Here is an 18,989-nt window from a genome sequence, read left to right as displayed (position 1 = left end):
GACCGGCCATCTTACTTTCTGAGGAATCCTAACTCCATTCCGCTTCCGTTCTCCGTTTATCTTTTTTTTCTGCCTTGTTCACATACTCGATTCATTCGCCAGGGAGGTATTGGTCAAGATTTTGGGCCACACAAGAGCAGAGATTGCCTTATTTCTCTGTGTAAAGTCATTGTCAGTCAGGATGACTAAAGTGAAAATATAAACGAGTCTCTTTTCTTAACGGAAACTGAGTGATTCAGCCATGGTCTAAAATGTGTTTTGAAGAGACTGTTGTCAAAACTGTGTGGCAAAAAATCACAAACAAAAACTGTATAGCTATAAGTTAAAGAATACCTGTCTTTCCAGGCATCAAAATTACCAAACAAAAACCTTCGTTAGTCAAAGCTGTATAGTTTGAACTACGAGTGAATAAATAGAACAATAAATGCTAACATTGATCTGAATATATGTGTCGACCGTATGAAAGGGTGGCTTTTAAGCTTGGTACTAGCAAAAGTTGTGTGTGTTTCCTGCAAAAAAGGAAGACTCCTGTCTTTAAATACCCCCAAATTGGGATTTAGTTGCCAATGAAAGAATATTTACGAGAACGCTAAGTTTAATATTGAGGCAGAGTAGGAAACTGAGGTGCCTTAAAGTAGAATATAAACTTGTGAGAATGTATTAAAAAAAGAAACTTTAGAAAATAATATTGATAAAGTCAAACAAGCGGTAGACTGGAATGTAATTGTGCAAGATAAGTCAAATAAAGAATAAGGCATTCCCAGCATACAGAGCTCCTGCCAACTGACCAAAGGCTGAGGCAAAGGCCATGGAACCATTCCATACAGGAGGAAAGCTAAATGATATTGACATTTGAAAGATGTTTAGTGGGAATTCCCTGGCAGTCCATTGGTTTGATTCCTGGTCAGGGAACTAAAACATTGCATGCATGACAGCGTGGTGAAAAAAAGAAAGAAAAGATGCTTAGCCACAGTTTGGCAGTCTTTCAAAATATCAGAATAGAATTATTATCAGTTCAGTTGCTCAGTCATTTCCGACTGTGCAACCCCATGGACTGCAGCATGGCCAGGCCTCCCTGTCCATCATCAACTCCCAAAGCTTGCTCAAACTCATGTCCATCCAGTCAGTAATGTCATCCAACCATCTTATCCTCTGTTATCCCCTTCTCCTGCCCTCAATCTTTCCCAGCATCAGGGTCTCTTTCATGAGTCACTTTTTTTTATCAGGTGACCAAATTATTGGAGATTCATCTTCAGCATCAGTCCTTCCAATGAATATTCAGGGCTGATTTCCTTTAGGATTGACTGGTTTGATCTCCTTGCAGTCCAAGGGACTCTGAAGCGTCTTCTCCAACACAATAGTTCAAAGCCATCAAGAATTACTATAGGATCAAATAATTTCATTCCTAGGTATAAACCCAAGAGAAATGAAAACCTGTACACAAATGGCATTGTTCATACTGGCTGAAAAGTAGAAACAACCCACTTGTCTGCAGAACAGATTAAGAAGATGTATATCCATATACTGCTAAGTTGCTTCAGTCGTGTTTGACTCTGTGCGACCCCATAGACGGCAGCCCGTCAGGCTCCTCCATCCCTGGTATTCTCTAGGCAAGAACACTGGAGTGGGTTGCCATTTCCTTCTCCAGCGCATGAAAGTGAAAAGTGAAAGTGAAGTCGCTCAGTGTCTGACTCAGCGACCCCATGGACTGCAGCCTACCAGGCTCCTCCATCCATAGGATTCTCCAGGCAAGAGTACGGGAGTGGGGTGCCATTGCCTTCTCCATATAATGAGTTATTTAACAGTTTAAAAAGGAACAAAGCAGTGATACATGCTGCAACATGAATGAACTTTTGACACACTGTTCTAAGCCAAAGAAACCAGTCATACAAGACCATATATTGTAATTCTTATGTGAAATGTCCAGAACAGGCAAATCTGTATAGATAAAAAATAGATTAGTGGTAGCCAGGGCCTGAAGGTAGAGGGGAAAGACCAGTGATTGCTAATGGGTGCAAGGCTTGTTTTGGGGGTGATGAAAATGTTGTGGAATTAGTGTTGACCCACACATTGTGGATATACTAAAATCCATTAATTGTGTATTTAAAAGGGTGCATTTTATGGGATGTGAATTATATCTCAATATAAAAAAACCACCTGACAGGGAAAATTACATCCTACAAATACAAATATTTAATATTTAAAATATTTATTTCAGTTCAGTTCAGTCGCTCAGTCGTGTCCGACTCTTTGCGACCCCATGAATCCCAGCACGCCAGGCCTCCCTGTCCATCACCAACTCCCAGAGTTCACTCAGACTCACATCCATCGAGTCGGTGATGCCATCCAGCCATCTCATCCTCGGTCGTCCCCTTCTCCTCCTGCCCCCAATCCCTCCCAGCATCAGAGTCTTTTCCAATGAGTCAGCTCTTTGCATGAGGTGGCCAAAGTACTGGAGTTTCAGCTTTAACATCATTCCTTCCAAAGAAATCCCAGGGCTAATCTCTTTCAGAATGGACTGGTTGGATCTCCTTGCAGTCCAAGGGACTCTCAAGAGTCTTCTCCAACACCATGGTTCAAAAGCATCAATTCTTTGGTGCTCGGCCTTCTTCACAGTCCCAACTCTTACATCCATACATGACCACAGGAAAAACCATAGCCTTGACTAGACAGACCTTAGTCGGCAAAGTAACGTCTCTGCTTTTGAATATACTACCTAGGTTGGTCATAACTTTTCTTCCAAGGAGTAAACGTCTTTTAATTTCATGGCTGCAGTCACCATCTGCAGTGATTTTGGAGCCCCCAAAAATAAAGTCTGACACTGTTTCCACTGTTTCCCCATCTATTTCCCATGAAGTGATGGGACCGGATGCCATGATCTTCATTTTCTGAATGTTGAGCTTTACACCAACTTTTTCACTCTCCACTGTCACTTTCATCAAGAGGCTTTTTAGTTCCTCTTCACTTTCTGCCATACGGGTGGTGTCATCTGCATATCTGAGGTTATTGATTTTTCTCCCGGCAATCTTGATTTATGTAAAAGTACTACAAAAAACTCATTCAATATCTGGATCCCACATAGCAAGTAGTTAAAGGAACGGTACCATTTTTATAGGCTTGATGGAAGCAGTTTTTCACATGTTGAGGTATGGGGAAGTGATTCTTGCTTATAAATGATTTGGCTTGAACTTTATGCTAATTAGAATAGCCTGTTTTATGGCTTGTCTAACTTACATTGTACATGTGGTTTAACCATTAAAAAAAAAGAATACAGCTACCAGATTGTTGAAAATGTCCTCTTTGAAGATAGGGATAGATGTTCCCTTCCCACCCCCATAACGCCAATGTAGTACTCCATTAAAGATGAGGTTCTCTTCCCAGACACCAGGGTCATGCTAACTAGTTGTGTGCACGCTAATCTGCCTCATTTGAAACCTGTCGTGTTTGATGTTTTTTGTTCTTTTTTATTAATAATTACCTTTTGGCCATGCTGGGCCTTTGTTGCTGTGCATGGGCTTTTCTGTAATTGCTGGGAGTGAGAATTAGTCTCTTGTTGCAGTGTGTGAGCTTCTCATTGTGGCTTTTCTTGCTGTGTCTTGAGCTTGAATAGTTGCAGCCCGTGGGCTCAGTAGTTACACCTCTCTGGGTCTAGAGCACAGGCTCAGTAGTCGTGGAGCATAGGCTTAGTTGCCCCACGGCATGTGGAATCTTCCTGGCCAGGGATTGAACCCATGTCCCCTGCATTGCAAGGCAAATTCTTAGCCACTGGACCACCAGGGAAGCCCGTGTTCCTTGTTCTGCCAAAATATAAGACTGTGATTCAGGCATCCAAAATAGAGCAGGATAGTGATTGTGATTTAATTTCAGACTTGTGCTTGCATTATTGAGAACCTCAATTTTCTGAACTGTATCAAACTCAAGGATGGCACAAACCATTCTCAGAAATGTATTTGCTAGTAGCTGCAAGCTGCAACCTAGTGGGCCAAAGTCTCCCCTTGTAACTTTGTAGCCATTTTGGACCCCAACCAGTCCTTACTTAATAAGCACTCTTATTCTTACCAGCTTCAATTATAATTCTTGACAAACAATTAGCTTTGGGGTTTTGCCTATAGAGCCTCCCCCCATTTTGAGGTTCTATGGAACACAATTCACGTACTTCTTAAATCTGTGTCTCCCAGGCTGTAGTCCTCAGTTTGGCTTGAATAAAACTATTACTATTATGGATTGTTTATCAAATATGTGTGTTGACAGAATGAAGCAAAAAAGTTGAAATTCACATGGAAAAATTCATAGCCTCAATTTCAGGTAATGAAATAAAACACAGGTAAAATCTCATTACATTTCTACCATATCAGCAAAAATTTTGTAAATGATCAACACTTCAGTCATGAAACATTTAAAATCTTTCTGAAGGATTGTATGACCAACCACTGCAAGTGTTGTCAAATAGTTCACATTCTGAAACAGTTTTAGGATAATGGGAGGGAAAATCATGTGTATGGGAAGGTGGCAGAAAATATACACCAAGATGTTCATGGAAAGATAGCAAGGGAGAATTGGTAACCACAAATGCCAAACACAGGGAACAGCTGAGCAAACAGGGCACGTGAGCTGTGTCAGCATGTCGATTATGCATGTAGAACAAAGCTCCATGAAGAAAGGAAAGCATGTGTTTTGTGCTCTGGTCACAACCATGGAGAATCTAGGCTCCACTGTGAATATGGGAAGAGAAGTTGGAGTAGCAGGAGTTTGTGGTTCAATCTTCATTTGATCCTCCTTTTTTCTTACATCCCTCTCTATATGTCATTTTATTCTTTGGGTGGTTAATTTTTTTCTTTTGAAGTATAGTTGATTTACAATGTTGTGCTAATCTCTGCCATACAGCAGTGTGACTTGGTTATACATATACAGACATTCTTTTTTTATATTCCTTTTCATTTGGTCTATCCCAGGAGACTGGATATAGTTCCCTGTGCTGTACAGTAGGACCTTGTTGTTTTCCATTCTCAACATAATAGTTTGCATCTACAATCCCCAAACTCCAAGTGTGTCCCTCTCCTTCCCCCTCTCTCTCTGTGTCTCTTTAAATGGAGAATTAGCTAGAACCTAACATTCCACAGACCCACAGATTGGCCGATAGAGCTCAGGAAGAATAGTAACAGCAGCCCCATCTCCTTCATGGTCTTCTGTATGCAAACAGCATCTCACAGTAATCAACTGAGTGACAACAAATGCAATTATAACTATATTTTTAAGTGATTTATTTATGAGGTCCAGCCACAGTTCATTAATCCAAGTACAAAAGTGATGTGTAGTGATCTAGTCTGTTTGTTTTTCTTCAGGCTTCCTAAGTCCTCAAGACAGGGGAAAGTAGAATGAAGGAACACATCCTTGCCAAGGGTCCTGAGGGAAAATGAGGATAGGCTCTGTCTCAGGAGCATCTCAGGTGCTAATTCTTAACAAGGATTTATTAAGCAATAGCTGTGTACTCTGAAATCCTTGTATCATCTGTATGTGTGTTCTCTTTACCCTTACCAGTATTTGTGACCCACCCTACTTCTGCTTCTGTTCCATAAACTCCTTGGGCACGGGGACTGTTTTTTTATTGATTATATTCCCCACAGCACTGGAACCCAGTAATGACAGTCGAGTGTATGGATTCAAGATTCAAAGCCAGGAGCCTGAAGGGAGATGCAAAGTATCAGGTATTCAGGGAGGCCATGGCCACCCCCACTGGACAGATGGTCAGAGGATCCATGTTCTTCTCTCCATCATGTGTCCTGGGGCTGAGGATAGGTTGAAGGGGCTCAGGGGGAAGGTAGCCAGTGGCTGTGAGGGATGTGGGATTTGGCTGTCACATTGTAAAAGGAGATGTCCCCATCTTGTAGTCCACGGAGATGCCCCTATGCCAGCAGGCTTCCCCCATCTGGATCTGGAGAAAGGTGCATGCCTGGCATTCATTTTACTGCCTCATTGTTTCTACCAGATGCCCATTCTCTGGTGACAGAGTCATGTTCTCCTTGCTGCTCGTGGCTGCGTTGCAGACACCCAGGACCCACCCTGGCTTGTCTCCCACCTTCACTTCTCAGTCATGGTGGCTAGAGAGCAGGCTCAGAGAGCCCAGCACCACGAATCAGCTATTGAATTTTCCTGGACTAGCAGGCAGATGGTCCCACTTTTTCTCCCCAAGGCTCACACTCTTCATGTCATCAGAGAAGATGAAAGATGAGGTTGGAGTGGACAGTTTCTGCTTCCAGAATCACATTAACTGCAGAGAGAATTAGAATTCCTGACTTCAGGTCCATGGACAACATCCCCACAGGGTTTTCCCCACATCCAGGAAATGTGGACAGGGTTGTTCTTCAGGAACGCACTGGGGGACCGATCAGGGACCCAGCAGGCCAAGGCTACTCGCCTCAGAGTGCCTGACCACCAGTCAGTTCTGCAACTACAGAGAAAAAGGAGATAGGGGCAATGCTGAGCATCCCCAGTCAGAGGGACTACATCCACCCCGGTCCCCACAACAAGGAAAGACAAGGACCCCTCCTCCCTGCTCAGGACCTGCCCGGCTTCCTCTGACTTTATAGGCCCCTGTTCCTCCCTGGGACCCAAGCCAGCCTTGGGTATTCTGTGGTCTGGCAGTGACCCTGGCTCAGAGACTGTGAGAACTTGTCATGACTTTTCTCCCACCTTTGTTATAGGTATTTTTTTTTTTTCTCTTCTAAATAATACCTAGAAATCAACAGCACAAGGGACCCCTGGCCAGCACAAACTACCACCACCATACTCACCATTGAACGTTTCCACTTCTGACCGCAGGGTCTCTAAAAGGAGAAAAGGAGTTCAAGTTAGGTTCCCCAGATGGGGACAGATCTGGGAGAGGCTGAAGGCAGAGTCAGGAAGGACAAGGAAGATGGAAAAGGGATGCCAGGGGGTCTGAGCTACACAGCTCTTAAGGGCAGGTGAGGGGGTGCCTCCCACTCTCCTGCAAGCCCACCTACCCAAGAAGTGCTTCACGTGCTTCTCCACAAACTCTGATTTCTGGTAGAGCAGGTGGATCTTCTCTTTCACCTCTGGTGGCGTGGCCCACAGCTCAGGGACAGTCACCATCTTGGCCCTAGAGACAAAAAGACCATTGGTGAAAGAGGGATGGAGCATGGGGGTGCCCAAGGTCTCATGAACTGGAAGGGAGGTGCAGCTTCCACCAGGCACACCCAGCCCAGACCCACTTCACAAAGAAAGCTTCCTTCCTGGGCTTCAAGTTCTAAACACTGGTCCTCAACGGTGGCCATGGGGTGGGCTCTCCGGGGGAGTTTTAAAAACCACAGACACCAGAGGACTTTCCTGGCGGTCCAGTGGTTAACACTGTGAGCTTCCAATGGAGAGGGTGAGGCTTGATCCCTGGTTGGGGAACTAAGGCCCTGCGTGCCGCAGAGCAATCAAACTCACACAAGGAATACCCAGTGCAGCCAAAATTTAAAAAAGGATTAGGGGATTTCCCTGGTGATTCACTTGTTAAGACTCCACTGCAGGGGCCACAAGTTTAATTCCTGATTGGGAAACTAAGATCCAAGATGCAGCCCAGCCATAAAATAAATGTAAAAAAAAAAAAAAAGGAATGGAATTCTGGCACATTCTACAACATGAATGAACCTTGAAGATATGCAAAGTGAGATAAACACAAAAACACAAATATTGCATAATTCCACTTATATGATGTATCTAGAGTAGTGGAATACATAAAGATGGTAAAATGGTGGTTGCCAAGGGTCGGGGGAGGGGAGATTGGGAAGTTGTATAATAGTACCGAGTTTCTGTTTGGGCAGATGAGAGTTCTATGGCTGGATCATGGTGATGTTCAGTACTGTGATGTATGATGATATGAAGGTACTCACTGAATTGTACATTTTTAAATGCTTAAAATGGCAAATTTTGTGTTACATGTATTTTACCAACAACAAAAAAAATTCTTCAAAAAACTGATGCTTGGGTCATACTCCTGAAGATTCAGATTTAATTTGTCAGCCAGGGCCTGAATGTCAGGATCTCGTAAAGTTCCCCTGGGTGATTGTAGGTTCCAGCCTCCTTCCCCTTCCCTTCCTCCCCTCCCTTCCCCATCTCTTCCCCTTCTTTTGCCCACCCCCTCCACCGCTGCCTGCTGGGCTTGGCAGATCCACTTCTGGAAAGTGCCTCTCTCCCTGTGCCTGCAAGCAGGCAGTCCTGTAGAACAGTTTTCACAAGGTGAATTGCACAGGACACAGGCTGTTATTCCTAGGAAGCCACCACCATGCGACAGGTGTGTTCATTGGGTTCCGTCTTCAATCATGCACTCCCCTCCTGATCATGCTCCCATTCTCCCTACACAAATCCAGAAAGGCCTTCGGAAGCTGCAGGAGATGGGAGGAGTCACATCCCCGGGGTTGGGAGCATCTCCCTCCTAGGGCTGCCTCCCCAGATGCTACCTGTAGGACCCGCCCCCTCCCCCAAGTGATCATCAGGGGACCTCTTGGTACCTGTGCAAGGTGACTCCAATGTCCTAGGAGAGAAAAGAGAGAAGTTCTCCATCACCAGTGTTGTAAGGGCTGTGCTGACTCCTGGCCTGCCTGGCCCAGAGTGTCATCAAAAACAGGGCCCCTCTCCCCAGTTCTAATCACCAAGGTGGCAACTCAGCTGGGGCCTGCCCACAACCGTACCCAAAGTCTGCTGACATCTCGGAGATGCTGACGGATCCCCTAGATTCTAGGCCACCATGGGTTCCTGAGAGTGCATTGCAGGGGCCTGAGCACAAGAGGCATTATGGGTCACCAAGGACGAGTCCCACCCCAGCCCCAAGGGCCTCACCACTGGGTTGGGGAGAGCTGATGGCAGTATTGGGAGCCCCTGTCATCCTACTGGGCATGGTGGACAGAGGAAGGCCGGGCCCAGCCGCACTCACCTTCATAAGCTCCCACTCTGGCTGGCACTGCTTGGCCTCCAGCTCCCCAATCAGCTCGTCGAGAAGGGCGATGTCCCTCGTCCCTCGGGTGCCATATGTCTCCCTAACCTGGCCGATGGTCTGGCCCAACTCCTCTAGCCAGGCCACAAAGAGCCGCTCCTGCTGCTCTAAAAACTGGTACAGCTGCTCCAACTGGTACTGGATTCTCTGCTTTTGGGTTTCAGCTTGTTTCTGGGGAACAGAAATCAGGGAGATGTAGGGGCCTGTGTGCTCAGGGAATACCCAGAAGCCCACTTTCCAAAGGGAGAGTCCTCTCTCCTCCCCCTGATTGGGGGCAAGTCAGTCCATCTATTTGGATGCAAGTGAACTTGACTTCCAGTACTCTTGCACACTGGCCACGCATGACTTTCTCATCACTAGAAAGTTGTGGTGGACATATGAAGTTGCTCTAGGGTAACTTTCCTTCATCCAAGGAGGGAGAGGACCCTTCACATAGACCGTACAGAAGAAATCTCATTTTTGGCTCAGAAGGACAGGACTAAGTCTCAAGTTCTTTTGAACCAAAAATGTCTCTGCACCTTTCGTTGTTAATTTTAATATGGGCACATTCCTTTATTAGCAAAACTGCTAGACACAACAAAGACTGCTAGTGGGTAGAACTCTGGTGTAAATTCCAGACAGCCGAGGGCCTCCCAGGATGCTTTATGGATGTTTGCCTGGCCCCTGTTCCCCTGCCACCTGTGGTCCCCTAGTTGACATATGATAGTGGTTCTGACACTGCCTGGTATCTTTCTGTAATTAAGGAGTAAGACTATGAATTCGATGCATGTGGAACCTCACACCTTCCCCTGTAACAGCAGCCTTTGCTGAATCACATGCTGGGTTTCGCATGCAGAAGAGTGTTCTCCCGGTCTTCACACCGCAGACACACACCCGTGCCTCTGGTCTGCACAAGTCACTTTCCCCATCACTCACTGTCTGAGTCTAGACTATCAACAAAAAAACCAAGACTGGGTTGCGGCATTTGCTGTTTCTGTGGCGTAGATGGGCTTCTCTGGTGGCTCAGACGGTAAAGAATCTGCAGTGCAGGAGACCTGGGTTTGTTCCCTGGATTAGGAAGATCCCCTGGAGGAGGGCATGGCAACCCACTCCAGTATTCTTGCCCGGAGAATCCCCATGGATAGAGGAGCCTGGCTGGTTACAGTCCATGGGGTTGCAAAGAGTCAGACACGACTGAGCAACTAAGCACTAAACATGTGGGCATAGATACTCCCACATGTGTCTAACTTGAAACTTGTGGCCAGTCTCAAGCTTCCAATGTGTTGTTCCTAAACATGGAATCTGGGACACCTTTTGTTGTTGATGGCAGTAATGTGGACTTTTTTTTTTTTAAGAGGACAGGTCAACCATCCTGTTCAATGGCCTATATTCTAAAATTCTCTGATAATTTTGCTCATGATTAAATTCAGGAGAAGCATGCGGTGGGGGTGAGATTGCCATAGACCTAATGCCGTGCTCTTTCTAGCCCATCCCATTGGGAGGCAAAGACTATCCAGTTTGCCATCATCAGGATAGGGATTCTATGGTTGGTAATTGGTTAAGGAGGGGTCTACCAGTCACTACTGTAAATATATATTATTTCCTTTATAATTACTAAGTAATTTGGGGAGTGGTACTTTGAGAGTGTGTAAGTATGCTATTCTCTGCCGGTTTTTTCCTAAAAAATTTAGCTTTTGTTGCTGATCCCTGTCAGTGTCAACTGTATAGTGGAAATCTTCTAATTTAATTATTCTTCTTCTGTACTTGTTTTAGCTGGCTTTCTGCTGTAAAAAGGAGCTTTCCCTACCCTCTTTTCTATGATTAAAAAATTTTTTTTTCATTATTTGAAGAGGAGGAGGTGAAGGCCTGAAAACAGCATTTCCTTTTCATAAGGGCCCATGTCACTGTGCCTGAAGGGAAGGCTGGACACTTTTCTCTCCCTGGGTTTCCCTGAGCAGCCCAGGAGCCCAGTTCCTGCCTCACCATCCTCCACCCGACTGGGGGCACCCCTGACCTCTGCTCCACCCACAAGTTCAAGCCACCTGGGGTTATAGGAAAGGGTTTTCATTTGACTACCATTCAGCTGGCTCAGAGGTTAAAGCATCTGCCTCCAATGCGGGATCCCTGGGTCAGGAAGATCCCCTGGAGAAGGAAATGGTAACCCACTCCAGTATTATTGCCTGGAGAATCCCATGGACAGAGAAGCCTGGTAGGCTACAGTCCACAGGGTCGCAAAGAGTCGGACATGACTGAGTGACTTAACTTTCTTTCTTTCAGCAGTTTCCCAAAAGTCAGACACCTGGACGGCTGCCACCCACCTCCCTCTCATCCTGCCCTTTGTTTTCTTTGCCTGTCTCTCAGTGCCGTATGGTGTGTCCTGACAAGTTTGGAACTCAGGGAGATGAAATCCAACCAACAGAAATGCATCAGACAAATCAAGGCTCTGCAGGTTAGTTAGGCACCTTTGCACGAAGGGAAAACAGGAGCAACTAAAGCATCCAAGAGTCTGGACAACAGCTTAACAGGAAGTCTACTAAGTGGTACTTGTTGGAATCTGCGGTGTTACAGAACCACAGTTTTAAACGAAAATGTCCACTTTAACCATTTGAATTTTAAAAATAAATATGGCTTTTGTAAAAAAAAAAAGATAACAGCAATTATAAAAATAACATGGAGCAGTATTTAAAGTAAAAAGTCTCTCCTCCCCTTTCCTCAATCCCATTCCTCACAGCGTCTGTTTCTCTAAACCATTTTGTGGTGAGTCTAAGAAAGTGTGACCGGGTCCTGGGAGATGCCCCTTCTTGCTAGAGGTGGACTCCATCCCCAGGGACAAGCTCATCTCTGGACACCTGTTATTCCTTGCCCCCCCAGAGCAGGTGACTCTAAATATGTGATCAGCTCTGTTTCCCTGTGAGCCAGTACAGGACTTGAGGGACCCCTGCTCACTCTGGGTTCCCTGCTTCCTTCTACAGGGGTGAACCCAGTCAATGACAGGCCACAGACCACCCCTAACCTTACCAGGGAGTTTACTGTTTTCTTATCCCCCTGAGATCTCTCCTCCTCTCCAGATTTTCTCAACTCCTTCAGATGGTCCAACTGCTTCTGAATTTGCTCCTGGAAAAACACACACACACACACACACACAACGCTTGTTGAAGCTTAAACTTGGCCCCTGGCATCTTTAGTTGGTGCCAACCCTAGATGGGAAAATTTGCTTCAGGGAATAAAGCTGAGGGTGCTGCAGCCAGGAGCATGGGAAGAGGTAACCAGAGGAAGAATGACCCCATCACACCAAAAGAAGCAGAGCCAAGAGGTGGTGAGAAAGATTTCTTGTGAGCACCTGGATTCAGCCGTATCTGAAGTTAGATTCCCATAGACCTCTGAGCTACATGCAGCATCCCTCTTTGCTGGCTCTATTTGTATGTGTTTGCCATTTACAGCCCAAGGATGCTGGCTAATGCACCAGCTCCTAGCGTTTCAGGGAAACCCCCTGGTGTGTTCAGATGCCCAGCAGAGAAGGGTCCTAATGCAGGAAGCCCTACCTTGTATTCCAGGGCAGCCTCCTCAATGGGGCGCACCCGGTGGCCCCGGTGCTCCTGGCTCAGCCGGCAGATAAGGCAGATGAGCGCCCCATGGTCCTCGCAGAAGAGCAGCTGCGCTTGCTTCATGTGACGCTCACACTGTGGCAGGCTCTTGGGGTTCAGGCTGGCTATCTGCAGGCCCTCCTGCCACTCACGGCTTCCATGGCTCTTCCCCGGGAGCAAGTCCTGGCACCGGGGGCAGCTGGATGAGCTGCTGAGTGAGGCCTTGGGGTCCCCAGAAGCCGCAGAGCAGCTGCAGGAGATGTGCACACAGCTGCCACTAGCTGGGTCTCCTTCCTGGGCACGGCAAAGAGGACACACAGCCTTGTCCTGCAGCCTCCCTGAGGACACAGCAATGGAAAAGCCTCCTGAGTGACAAACCCAAGATGCTACCAGGAGACGCTGCCAATCAGCGTGGCGAGAATCTGTGCCTGGGACGTGAATATTCTCTGTTAGACTGAGGCCTTTTCCTAGCTTGTCCTCCCCTAACTTCCCTCCAGTGAGAACACTCGGACTGAGGGCTAAGGCCTGGATCTCATGCCAGTCCTGAAACTTGGAATTCTCGGGCATTTATCTTAAGAAAGGCATTTTGCTATAAATTCTATGCCTTTCTCCTGCACATACACTGACACAGGTGATATAAAGATGGGAAGACATTCTACTGGTGTTGGCTTTACCGCGTATCACCACTGAGAGAGTGCATAACTTGAGTTCCCAGGGGATGGTTACTCGCTTGTGGTTGAACCCACAGACCCTAGCAGAACCCCTGGCACCTGGTAAACATTTGGGAAGTGTGTGTTGAATGAAGCCACTGCTCACATCCAGATTCAGAAAACATGATGTGAAAGTAGAGAAGTAACTTTACAAGGCTGAAGGGTGTAACCCACCGTGATGACCTACAGCTGCGACCAGCTCTGCTCCAACACCAGCACAGCTTCATAAAGCAGAAATGATAGGAGACACAAGAGGAAATAGAGACACAATCCACGAGTCCCCTCCCACCTCCTCCTCTCTCAGGGTCCCAGGAGCTCATATCACATCTGTAAGAGACTGCAAGCTCCCCAGTGACAGTTTCCCACTTCCCTTGTGGTGACATTGTTTGCGGTCCATATGACTGCTTCCCCACCCCTGCTCCCCCCAAACTACATTTCCCAGCCTCCCTTGCAGTTAGGTGTGGTCATGCGACTCCAGACACACCTCGTTTCATTGCACTTCCCTTTATTGGGACACTTCATTTTTTACAAAATAAACGTTTGTGACATCCCTGTGCTACCAGATGATGATGAACATTCTTTATCAATAAAGTATTTTTAAATTAAGGTGTGGATGTTCCCTGGTGGTCTGGTGGTTAGATTCAACCCTTTCACTGCCATGGCCCAGGTTCAGTCCCTGGTGGAGGAATGGAGATATCACACATGCCATGCAGGACAAAAATAAAAGGTATATACATAGTTTTTTTAGACATAATTGTACACTTAATACAGACTACAATATAGTGTAAACATATGTACTGGAAAACCAAAACTTTCCTGTGACTGGCTTACTGCAATATTTGCTTTATTGAAGTGGGCTGGAACAAAACCCACGTTATCGCTGAGGTATGTCTGTACATTCTGGCCAAGAGGATGTAAACAGAGGCATCATGGGCAGCATCTAGAAACTTCCAAAAACCTTCCCTAAGTGATACCATTCTCCTTTGTCCCTCCAGCCTGTTGCCTAGAATGAGGGTGCTGCCATCTGAGACCATGAGCTTCAAACTCTGTGGAGCAGAAAAGCAGCAGGAGCTGGGGTTCCTAGCCAGAGGGTACCACATTCATCCCAGACTATGTGTGTCATTTTTGTGAAAGGGGAACAAATGTCTATCTTGTTTCAGTTCTGTTACTTTGGTGTTTCTGTCATTCACAACCCATCAGAATCCTAAGTTCTGCCTCTTTAGTAAAAGAGACCTATGATTTTGGCCACCAGCTTCCTCTCTGCTCAGAGAGACAGACTGGCAGAATCTCAGCTCCTTGACATACTGCCATGGAATATTGTAAGAAGATGATATTTACCTACTCTTTCCCAGATGATCAACCTGAGGTTCAGAAGCCTTTGGGGATTCTAAAGAAGTGTCTAAGAGCTAACTAGCTGAAATGTATGCAACATTGCAACATTTTGTGAAGATGTGCAGATATGCCTTTTTTCAGGATTCAGGGCCTACAATCAGATTTTCAGAGGATTGAGGCCCTCAAAGTGGACCCAAGGGTCCGGTGAAATGGATAGAGTAGAGATAAAAGCAGGCTTGTGCATCTTCCCAGGTGGTGCAGTGGCAAAGAATCTGTCTGCCAGTGCAGGAAACACAAAGAGACACAAGTTTGATCCCTGGGTTGGGAAGATGGCCGGGAGTAGGAAATGGCAGCCCACTCCAGTCTTGTTTGGGAAATTCCATGGACAGAGGAGCCTGGCCAGCTACAGTCCACAGGGTCACAAAGAGTTGACTGTGCACAACACATGGGAAAACCTGCACCAGTCATCATTCCTAAGGGTACCAGGTCTTCTGGACTCTGAGGTCCTTTCTTACCTGAAGACGGAGAGACTTCTGGATCTGAAGGCTCATGGGGCACACTGGAGGCCTTCGGAGCCCCAGTTCCACTCTCTGCAGGAGCTGTGGGTTCTAGATGTTCCCCAATCATCGTCTTGCCAGCCAGTGATACACTGAAAGGTGTATTCCTAAGTGCTGTCCCCTCCAGGGTTGTGGCATGCTCTGGATTCCTGGAGCCTTTCTCCAGAGTCACAGTCGGCCCTGTTTCCAGAGTGGCCACTTCGCTGGCAGTGGTTGCTGAGCTTGGATTCTCAGTGTTCATTTTCTCCTGAAGCAGAAGAATTTCTGGATTGAGGGGTCCTGTCTCTTCTGGAGAAATGGTAAATTCAAGACTTTTGGGTCGCTTCTTTCCTGAAGGTAAATACACTTCCGATATCTTTGTTTCTCTCCTTCCTGGGGACCCAGCGAATGACCCACTGGTGAGTCCCTGGAGCCTTCCTGCAGAGCTGGCGTTCCTCCGCAGCCTGACGCTAGGACAGCTCCCTTTCTCCTTCTCCCGCAGCACCTTGCCGAGGAAGGGGCTTCTCTTGGAAGACAGAGTTGTGTTCCTGGCCCCCAGCTTGCTCTGCACCTCCAGGCCCTCAGGGCCTTTCTGATCTCGCTGTTTTCCCAGAGGCTTCTTCTGAGACCCCCTGCCAGCCTCAGCCTGGCTGGAGGGTGGGCAGCCAGCCCCATCAGCACTTTGTCGCTGCTTGTCACCTTCCAGGCCATCTGAGGTCTTTAGGCTCTTGGGCTTCATCTCCCCAGAGGAACCCGACGTTGCTGAGCTGTCTGTGTCACCTTGTTGTATCCGACACACTGAAAAGACAATGAGATGGAAAGGCATGGGCATGCCCGATGCTCAGAGTCAACATTTGGGGAAAGGGAGAGAAGAGAGAACCCCCTCCTAAATTAGGGAAGTTCGGGAAGTTCTAGACAATGGCAGTCAATTAGCATTTAATAAGATCATATTCATTATCTGCTGTCTTATTTCTGAAGTAGTACTTTTCAAAACTTTTTTAGGCAGGAGAACTGTTCTTACATAGAATAGTTTATTGGAATACATTTGTGTGTGAATTACAGGTCTACAAAACTCAGTTATCAGTCAATAAAGATAGGCACAAAAGTTTGAAATCAAGGGTCATGAGGGACAGGATGGGGAACACGTGTACACCCGTGGCAGATTCATGTTGATATATGGCAAAACCAATACAATATTGTAAAGTAATTAGCCTCCAATTAATATAAATAAATTTATATTAAAAAAACTTTAGAAGCTAATTTTTTGCTGTAACTTTGGTTTCATGAAATGTAGAAAATCCTACCTCATCCAGTTTGGTGTAAACAGTTTAAAAAACAAGTTTGCCTGGAAATTTCAGGGCAATATTTAATTAACCAGAAATGACAGAAAGGGCTGAAATTCAAGGTCTCCAGAAAAAGTTCAAGTACAATATTAACTATCACACCGATGGCCTCCAATATTTTAAAATTTGGTTAATGGCACATTTTAATATGAATTAGTTAGTTTTGTAAGTTAATTCATAAATTTTGAATCAAGTATTTGCCAACTTTCTAAACAATCCCTGAAATGTCTTCCTGGGATACAATTTGAAAACCACTACTAAATAAAATAACCTATAATTACACCTTAATTTTGGTTTGAAAAACCCCATAGTAAAATTAAGATTGCTTAAAACACTTTGTTGTTGGCTTTCCAGGAAAACATATTTTACAAAAGCTGCCTCACCATTGAAGAACCCACCTAACATCAGGGCTGCCTGAAGCCCCTCTCTGCAGCCACTAGGCAGCTTTTTAACACCCTGGAGCCCTCTCTCAAGCCTTGGACCAAATGGAAACAATAAAGCTTTTTGCAGCATAAAAAAAAACAAACAAACAAAAGCTGCCTCAGGAACTGGTGAAAAACCCTGAAGAGGCTCATAAACAAGTTTTAAAATACAAAAAAATTAATTTAAAAATTATCCTCATTAAATTATACCAGGTTCAGGTTATAGTCTAGCTTTACCACTCTTTCAAAGAGCAGAGAAATTTTGTTATGTAAACTCTTCTACCTCATAGAAGGACATGAAAAGCATTCCTGGTATATTCTTAAAATCTAGAAATAGAAGAAAATTTAAGACATGAAAGAATAGTTTTTTTAAACTGGTCCCAGAGTAGCACCCCTGCCCCCACCAAATCTCAAAAACAAAACAAAACAAAACAAAACAAAACTCTTGAAAAGTAGAAATCCAATAGACCACATTCTTTGATCACAGTGTAATAAAATCAGAAAGTGACAACAAAGGGGTAGAAGAAGGAAGGGAAAGAGGAAAGAAAGAAAAGATGAAAAAGAAATGAGGGAAAGAAAAGGAAGGAAGGAGAAAGCCCTTTTGAGAATTTTAGAATACTTTTGTGACATGTGTTAGAGGAGAACTCAAAACTGAAAAGATTTAACAATATTACCCATCAACCCAGTCGATAGGAGTGGTTAGTTTCTTGCTCAACCAAAGACTCATCTATAGGTGTTAATGACAAATGAAGTGAAGAACTCTACCATCAGGCATCCAGCTTCTGCCTCTCCTGATCTGGCCCCATAATCAGAACCTCAGCCTCCTGGGTTTATTTTTTTAAAGCCACTGGGAGCCTTAGCTTTGCTCCAGCTGCAAAGACCAGAGAAGGGGACATAACTTGATTGGCTGAAGAAGTCACAGGAGTTGTCGCAGACCTGGAACTCCTGACCCCCAAGTCAGTATGCACTGGTCTGAACACAAGTTTCCTCTTGTACCTTCCACCTGTCTCCACGAACAGCCAGCAGTTGCACTGAGAGAGGAGGGCACTTGGGGCCGCTTACCTGGGCTGATCAGCTGGTGAAGCTCCTCTGCCAGGAGGTGCTGGTTGATGGCCCTCAGGACCTGCAGGGTCAGCTGCACAGCATACTCCTCCCCGTAGTGGTTGACCAGCAGAGAGGCCAGCTTCACCGGCTCGGCTGTCTGCAGTTGGCCCCGGGGGATCCGGGTGTGCTCCTTCTCCAGGCTGGTGTTCTGCAGCTTGAACTTGAACTTCTCGAAGTCATAGGGCAAAAGCTCTTCCAGGGAATAGAGTAGATGGTCACTCCGGGTCCTGACCATGGTGTTGACCAGGAGAGACTGGAGGCAGTCGTCCTGCTTCTGAGGGAAGAAACTACTGTCTGTCCTGGTGCCCAGAGAGTGAGAAGATGCAGCTTGTGAAATAACGGAAAAGGCACAGGAAATGCTCTGTGTTTTGGTGGGAACTGAGACTCAGGCTGTTAGTGTGTCATTGCTGGCTTGCGTCCTCTTCCTCAAAGAATCAGAGGCTTTTCCAGGTGGGAGGGCTCAATGCCTTGTCAGACACATGGTGGTCCTGCACGCCAGCTCTCGCTGACCCAGGCTGGACTTCGGAGTGGTGGGTTAGTCTTTGAGGGAGGGTCTGGGATTGGATTTCAGATTCTTGCTCTTTGGAAGCCTCTCAGATGCTTCCCTCCTCCCTCCCAGGAAGGTGGGAGTGAGAGTGGGGGGAACAGAGTCCCTGGTCCCATGCTGGAGAGAATCATGATGAGGGTCAGTCCCTCTGGTCAGCTTCTCTCCTCCAGACTTGGGGTTTTATTGACCCTCTGTAGCCAATGGCAGGAGGATGAGGAGCAGCAGATACAGCCCTGCAAGCTCTGCTCTTTCCTGCCGGAGAAGACAGGTGAGGTCTGGAGGCACAGCGGGAGAAAAGCCCTGGGATAACTCCTCTGGACGTAGTTACAGTTGTCTGGTTCTTCCAGCAACATAAAGGCCTAGGAATGCCATGCCTGGGACCACCATCGTGATTCGTTTGTCCCAGCATTGACTCTGCCATGACTTCCTAGGAGCAG

The 18,989-nt window shown here is 46.2% G+C and overlaps 1 protein-coding gene across 1 annotated transcript; it reads right to left on the bottom strand.

The window, feature by feature from the left end:
- Nucleotides 1-6,109: 6,109 nt before the first annotated feature.
- MEFV (MEFV innate immunity regulator, pyrin) lies at nucleotides 6,110-18,249 on the bottom strand. Its single transcript, XM_068967713.1, has 9 exons — nucleotides 17,964-18,249; nucleotides 15,116-15,934; nucleotides 12,517-12,896; nucleotides 11,993-12,088; nucleotides 8,936-9,166; nucleotides 8,514-8,536; nucleotides 7,002-7,117; nucleotides 6,792-6,824; nucleotides 6,110-6,268 (listed from the first exon to the last, which is right to left on the bottom strand). The coding sequence occupies exons 1-9, from the start codon at nucleotides 18,238-18,240 to the stop codon at nucleotides 6,210-6,212; spliced, it is 2,034 nt and encodes a 677-aa protein (XP_068823814.1). The 5' UTR covers nucleotides 18,241-18,249; the 3' UTR covers nucleotides 6,110-6,209.
- Between the last annotated feature and the right edge of the window lie 740 nt (nucleotides 18,250-18,989).

This window comes from Capricornis sumatraensis, chromosome 3, assembly GCF_032405125.1.
Source record: "Capricornis sumatraensis isolate serow.1 chromosome 3, serow.2, whole genome shotgun sequence".
NCBI lineage: Eukaryota > Metazoa > Chordata > Mammalia > Artiodactyla > Bovidae > Capricornis > Capricornis sumatraensis.
Note: the sequence above shows the minus strand (reverse complement) of the source record. Positions and strands in the feature narration are given on the sequence as shown.

Coding starts and splice junctions, on each gene's coding strand:
- MEFV (XM_068967713.1), bottom strand. CDS start 18,240: ATGGTCAGGACCCGGAGTGACCATCTACTCTATTCCCTGGAAGAGCTT. Junction 9,167..11,992: donor AGAAAACAGTAAACTCCCTG/GTAAGGTTAGGG, acceptor TCTGTTCCCCAG/AAACAAGCTGAAACCCAAAA. Junction 6,269..6,791: donor AGAAGTGGAAACGTTCAATG/GTGAGTATGGTG, acceptor TTCTCTCTGCAG/TTAATGTGATTCTGGAAGCA.